Here is a 6940-nt window from a genome sequence, read left to right as displayed (position 1 = left end):
CAGAGCAGGAGCTCTCTGCAGCTCTGTCACCTCCAAAACCATCAGCCAGGTTTCACTGGGAGACCCCCGGTCCCTGGAGAAGCCAGGACAGGTCTCAGGTCCTACTGAGACAAAAAAAACCCCAAACCCACGCTCAGCTGTGCCGTGATGAAAGTGCCATGAAGTCACTTTCCCAAGAAGTCCTTAATGCCACGAGTGAGGGCTCACACTCATGTCCTCATGTCCTCGGACATGTTTTGGCAGGGCTGCAGGGAACTGTTTAAGCCCTGGGGATAAAGGGAGTCGGCAGTGGGTCCCATCTGCTCCAAGAAAAGCGTCACCTCCCACCCGCACACTCCATGCTCATGTTTCTATTCTTACCCTCACAAAGGCATCGTGGCCCCGGTGCAAACACGGATTGTTTTGGAGGAAGGGGTTAATTTTGTATTTCCTGCCTTTTGTTAGGGCAGGAAAACGAACCCTTCAGCGAGTCATTCAAGTCGCTGAGCTTCTAAAAGCCACTTCACGCCTCTTTTGTATTCTGCTTTCTTGCATTCTTACGGCAGGTTTATTTAAGAGGAGAAAACAAAAATAAAGCAAGGAAATAGCTAGCCCAGGATTGTGAGTGATTAAATACACGCTGCCACACGTGATGAATTTTTTTTCTTCCTGATTTGCACCGGGTGTAAACAAGACCAGATTCAAAAGTCTCACAGTTACATAAGTGCATCGAAAAGCAATTATCACTGTTGTGGAGGTAAATTCCCTTTGTGCAAAGGCCTCCGTGGGGCGTCATCCCTGCACTGGCTCGGAGCAGCCAAGGTACCTTGCCCAAGTGCCTGGCTCATATTCAATATTTGTGTGGGGCTGGTTAACATCATGATGAGAAAAGTGGATGTCATTGAGAGCACGTTGTCCCTTGGCTGGGCAGGTGGCAGGCCTGGAAATTCCTTCCAACTCGGGAAAAAATGAAGATGCCAAACTGGGGGGGGAAATATCTCTGTCTTTTAGCTTTGTGTGACACTGAGTAGGGTTTAGGAAGGGAAGAAAAGCCTCTCAGTGGCACCTGTGAGCCAGGCAAGGGGTGGAATGGATGCTCTTTATTCCCTTCCAGCCCGAACCATTCTGTGATTTCATTGTTCTAAGGATGTTCCCAGCTTCTAATCCCACAGGGCTACATCACTGCAGCTGGACAGAGTCCTTGCCTCTCCCGTGCTCCTGCCAGGGGATGCCTTAAATCACTCCCACAGTACACATCACACTCCAAAGGAGTAAAGAGAAGCCATTCCTGGGTACAGACCCACAGAAAGCTCCGTGTCCGAGGTCCATTTCCTCCAGGAAAAGATGATGAACACAGCCCTGTCTCGTGGCCATCTGTCGTGCTGGCTTGTGCTGCACGAAGTTGGCAAGGAATCCACGACGGAGAATTCCTGCTGTTCATCTCCTTAGAACAATCTGGGCAGGCTGGTGTTGGACAGATGATGTGCAAGGTCACCAGAGCTTGGTGTCACAGTGATAGCACATCTTTTGAGGTGCTGGCTTGGAGCACATCCAAGGAGGACAGCTGGGTCCACTGCCACCAGCAGTGAGGTCCCTGTGGAGAGACATGTGTCACCTGCCCAGCTGGTGCGTCCTGCAGGGTCCCTCTGCCAGTGGGTGCTGGTGTGAAGGAGAGGAGTCATTTCCCAGCACCCAAGTGTGTGAGCGTTCCTCCCACAATCTGCTTCCAGCCCGCTGCTAAAAGAACAACAATAAATAAATGGAATGAAAAGTGCAATGCCGTGTTTATTTTAAAGGAACGTGTTGAAATAACAGATTCACTTTGAGGCTGCAGTTCTGGCAAAAAACCCCCACTGCTCAGCAGAGCAGAGACAATCCTGTGGGTGAGCCAGAGCTGGCACTCGCCCACCCATGCCCTTGTCCGTGCCCCTCCTCCTGGATCCCTTGGGAACCTGGAAAACCCTGGGGATCTCAGTTAGAACACAGAGCCCCGCTGGTCTGAGGTGGTCAAAGCCTGGGGGACACTGGGGGAGACAGAAAATGTGAGGAGTGAAGGGTGGGAGCCTGGTGGGGCAGGAGCAGGGAGAGGAGCCCTGGAGTGAGGGGTGGGTGGGTGCAGAGGTCTCCTCCAAAAGGAGCAGCTGGAGGGGGGAAGTGAAAACAGAAAACTGCAGAACGGGGCGAGGAAGGAGCAGCTGGGAGCAGCAGGGCAGTGCTGGAGGAAGAGGAATTGCTGGGGGAAAGGGCTGGGGTGGGCCGAGGTTCTGGGCAGCGAGCAGCTGGGAGGGCTGGGGACGCACGGAGGGGACACACGGAGCGGAGCTGGGGAAGTGGCAGCAGCGCTGACTGGAAGCCCTGAGTAAGAAACACCCGAGTGGCTCGGTGGAAGCCAGTCATCCACGGAAAGAAAGAAAGAAAGAAAACTTTTGGGAAGTGCTGATGCACCGAAGAGGGGAACAAAAAGAGACCTCCCACCACTGCCCTGCCGGTTACTGGGCAGCCCCGACCCCTGGGGGTGTTCTCGGTGAGGAAAAGTGTACTTTACATGGGTCTACTATGGTTTTTTCCATGCCCATGAAACGTGATGGGAACGACTCTCAAGTATGTGTTTACATGATAAATATACACACAAATATATGTGTACACATATATATTTATGTGTGGGTTTGTCTGTACACGCAGATATGCCTATGCATGAATACAAATATATGTATGCGTTTGCTCGTTCCTTTATACATATATTTTAGGAGAATGATCACACCCTCGTCCAAAGCTCAACATCCCCGCGCTGCTGCTCCTTCCCTTGGATTCTGTGGGAAAGGAGGGAGCAGCCAGTGCTGGGGAGTGGAAGGATAAAGCCAGCCCGGAGTCTCGGGGACAGCTGGCAGGGAGGGGACCCAGCCCCAGTGCTCCTGTGCCAGGAGTGGTGGGCACAGGGTGGGGGAGTGTGAACGGGTGGGTGGATGAGGGGGTGTGGAAACACAGCATCATTCAGCTTGGAAAACACCCCTCAGATAATTGAGTACAGCCGTTAGCCCCGCATTTTGAGCCCACCACTGAAGCATGCCCCTGTGGGCCCGTGTTCCACATACACAGAGTATATGTGTGTATATGTGATATTTCAGAGAATCACAGACTGGTTTGGGTTGGAAAGGACCTTAAAGATCATCTTGTTCCATCCCCTCACCTGAGCAGGGCGGAGGGGCAGAATCCCACAGAGAAATATAGATACATATTTGTAAATATATGAATATACATATATATATTTATAAATATACATATATTAAAAAATATATACATATAGATATTTATAAATGTATACATATACACATATTTATAAATATATACAGTTATACATATATATATACATATTTATAAATACATACATATACTTACACATATATATTTATAAATATATACAGTTATACATATATATACATATATATATTTATAAATCTATACAGTTATACATATATATACATATTTATAAATACATAGACACATATATACACATAGATACCCAGACACATACACACACCTACACAGACATACACGTATGTATAAAAACACACATATGTATGTGTGTGCATGTCTGTGTGTACATATTTATACATACACACATCGGGGGCCGTGTGTGCAGTACGGCCGTGTCTGTGCGTGCGCCCGTGTGCACACGGGTGTGTGTACGGGTGTGTGTACGGGTGTGTGTATGGGTGTGTGGGTGTGTGTATGGGTGTGTGGGTGTGTGTATACGGGGGTCTCACACTCACTCACACACACTCACACACGGACCCGTGCGCGCCCCCGTGCCCGCGCGCGCTCCCCGGCCGCCCCGCGGCCAAGATGACGTCACGCCGGCGGGGCCGGGCGCGCCTCGCGCTGGCGCGCGGCCAGGGTGACGTCACCCAGCGCGGCGGGCCCTCTCCCCCCCCCCCATTCACACCACGTGACGCGGCCCCATTGAGAAAACGCCGGCCCGCCGGCGCGGCTCCCATATAAAGGCGGGAGCGGCCGAGCGCGGCCAGGACACCGGGACACTCGGGGACAGCGGCATCTCCGCGGACACTGCCCTGCCCTCCTTCCCTTCGCTGCCCAGCCATGGTGAACCTGCGGGTGTGCGCGCTGGAGTGCGAGGCGCTGCGGGGGCTGCTGCAGGAGCGCGGCGCGCAGTGCCTCGTCCTCGACTGCCGCTCCTTCTTCTCCTTCAACGCCGCGCACATCCGCGGCTCCTGCAACGTCCGCCTCAGCACCATCGTGCGGCGCCGCGCCAAGGGCGCGCTGGCGCTGGAGCACGTCGTGCCCAACGAGGAGCTCCGCGCCCGCCTGCGCCAGGGGCTCTTCCACACCGTGGTGCTGCTGGACGAGCGCAGCGCCGACCTAGAAGTGCCCAAGCGTGACAGCACCATGCTGCTGGCGCTCGGCACCCTCTGCAGGGAGGCCCGTGGCGCCCGCATCTGCTTCCTCAAGGGTGAGTGGCCCCGCGGGCGCCGGAGGGGACGGGGGAGCCGGGCCGGGCCGCCCCGCTCGCCCCCCGGCCGCGCGGCGCTCACCCGGCGCGCCTCTCTCCGCTCTGCCCCCGCAGGAGGTTACGAAGCCTTCGCGTCCGCCTGCTCCGAGCTCTGCACCAAGCCGGCCGCCCCCGCCGGGCTCAGCCTGCCCCTGAGCGCCAGCCCCGCGCCCGGCAGCGCCGATTCGGGCTGCAGCTCCTGCGGGACCCCGCTCTACGACCAGGTGAGCGCCGGGGGGAGCGGGCGGAGCCGCCGCGGGGAGCGGAGCGGGCGCTGCCGAGGAGCACCGGGCGGGGGTTGACCGATGCTGTTCCTCTGTGTTGCAGGGCGGGCCCGTGGAAATCCTGCCGTTCCTGTACTTGGGAAGCGCCTATCACGCCTCCCGCAAGGACATGCTGGACGCTTTGGGGATCACGGCGTTGATCAATGTCTCGGCCAACTGCCCCAACCACTTCGAAGGGCACTACCAGTATAAAAGTATCCCCGTGGAGGACAACCACAAGGCAGATATCAGCTCCTGGTTCAACGAGGCGATCGATTTCATCGGTAAACGAGCTCTCTTTACAGTCCGTTCTTTTTCTGGGTTAATGTCCCCCTGGGAAGTAATTTTTGGCAGTTTTCCCCCAGTAAAACCTACCCTTGGAACTGGGGAATAACATTCCACTGGGAAGATACACTTGGGGAACGTTTCCATTAATTTAATTCTACTCACAGGCATAATCTTAGCTTCGTAAAGCTGTTTGAAATCTTGATTCAAGAGGCACTGGTCTTGCAGAAAAGAGTGAATTTAAGCGGATCAGTATTAAAGTAATCTTGCAAAACTGCTACAGTGACCTGGAGGAGCTATTAGTATAATTGGAATTGGAGCCCAGAGTGAAAATAGCTGCTTTCCTCAAGACAAAGACTCCCTTTGTCTCAAAAGCTCCGGGTGCACCTATTAGGCTAAGGAAGGGATGGATTAAAGAAATGTAAACAGCAGGCTGTGCTTTTCCCTATGGAAAGCAGTGGGACTTGTTTGCTAACTGTGTGCTTTGATTCTTTCAGACTCTGTGAAGAATGATGGAGGAAGGGTCTTTGTGCACTGCCAGGCTGGCATTTCCCGCTCAGCAACCATCTGCCTCGCTTACCTCATGAGGACCAACAGAGTCAAACTGGATGAAGCCTTCGAGTTTGTCAAGCAGAGGAGAAGCATCATCTCCCCGAATTTCAGCTTCATGGGGCAGCTGCTTCAATTTGAGTCGCAGGTCCTGGCCCCCAACTGCTCAGCAGAAGCCGGGAGCCCTGCGATGGCAGTGTTGGACAGAGGGGCATCGACCACCACGGTCTTCAACTTCCCCGTCTCCATCCCAGTTCACACCACATCCAGTGCTTTGAACTACCTTCAGAGCCCCATCACTACTTCCCCCAGCTGCTGAAAAAGCAGGTGAAAAATGTGGCCAGGACTCAGACTTGCTGTCTCAGAAGTGCAATAACTACAGGGACAGTGTCACTTGTGTTTTGTGGGGAGTCATTCGCGTGTCCCAGAACGGTGTCGTAAATGGAGAGGAGCTCACTCAATGCCAGAGAAACCAGGTGTTTCTGACTGCTCGAGCAAATATCTGGATGCCTACACAGAGATCAAAGGACACTGGCTCTTCCTGAGCTGTCCCTCCTTGTCTTCTGTCTGTCCTAAGCCTGCTCCATGTTTAGTAGCATGCTCACCAGTATTCCCATTCCTCGACACTTTGAGCAACACTGATGCTGTCCCCTTTTATACGACAGTCCTATTTATTTATTTTTATATTAGTGTATTGTTGTTGGGTTTTTTTGTTCTCGGTTTGTTTTTTTTTTTGCCTTCACAAACGTAAAGTTTCATTTCTAGAGAAACCAAATACCTCAGTATTTTTTGGTACTATAATCCTGTGTGTGTGTATTTCTGTCAGCTCTTCTTGTTTCCCAAGCACTGACGTGAAAGCACCAGGCGAGTGCTTTTTTTGAGTTGCCAAGGGTTGTATGTTTGCTGATTTATTTATGATGTGAAATAATATATTTCTTCTTATGAAGACATAGTTTTGTTACATGATTATAACTTTTTTTATACAAACAGAATAAATTATGGTATTTCTATTGACCTGGATTATATATTCTTTTAAAATACTGCCTTTCACACTCCCAAAACTCACATGGAAGCTCCAGGGTGAAGAGCTGTAATTTTCAACTCTGCTGGCCTCGGGTCTTGGCTGAGAAAAATGGGTTTAAACAGCATAATTGACTAGAAACGACTGCAGGTTCTTAACCTGAGCTTCTCTTTGTCCCCGTGTAATTGTGTGCAGTGGCAGCGAGCCAAGGCTGGTTTCTCAGCTGGGAGTGGATTTGGCTGCCCTGATGGCTCTAACAGTTTGAACCAGCTGAGACTTGGGCACTGGGCTACAGTGAATTTAAAATAGTCCTTCTCCTAAGAAGGAGGAATAAGC

General features: G+C 52.2%; 1 protein-coding gene across 1 annotated transcript; it reads left to right on the top strand.

Moving 5' to 3' along the window:
• Positions 1-3986: 3986 nt before the first annotated feature.
• DUSP1 (dual specificity phosphatase 1) lies at positions 3987-6597 on the top strand. The gene is made up of 4 exons (XM_048320175.1): positions 3987-4447; positions 4562-4710; positions 4814-5033; positions 5532-6597. The coding sequence occupies exons 1-4, from the start codon at positions 4078-4080 to the stop codon at positions 5900-5902; spliced, it is 1110 nt and encodes a 369-aa protein (XP_048176132.1). The 5' UTR covers positions 3987-4077; the 3' UTR covers positions 5903-6597.
• The last annotated feature ends 343 nt before the right edge of the window (positions 6598-6940 follow it).

Source organism: Corvus hawaiiensis, chromosome 15 (genome assembly GCF_020740725.1).
Source record: "Corvus hawaiiensis isolate bCorHaw1 chromosome 15, bCorHaw1.pri.cur, whole genome shotgun sequence".
In the NCBI taxonomy this organism is placed as follows: Eukaryota; Metazoa; Chordata; class Aves; order Passeriformes; family Corvidae; genus Corvus; species Corvus hawaiiensis.
Note: the sequence above shows the minus strand (reverse complement) of the source record. Positions and strands in the feature narration are given on the sequence as shown.

Bases quoted from the DNA above. Each gene is read 5' to 3' on its own strand.
- DUSP1 (XM_048320175.1), top strand. From the start codon at position 4,078: ATGGTGAACCTGCGGGTGTGCGCGCTGGAGTGCGAGGCGCTGCGGGGG. The intron at 4,711-4,813 runs GTGAGCGCCGGG...TCTGTGTTGCAG, and splicing joins GGACCCCGCTCTACGACCAG to GGCGGGCCCGTGGAAATCCT. The intron at 5,034-5,531 runs GTAAACGAGCTC...TGATTCTTTCAG, and splicing joins CGAGGCGATCGATTTCATCG to ACTCTGTGAAGAATGATGGA.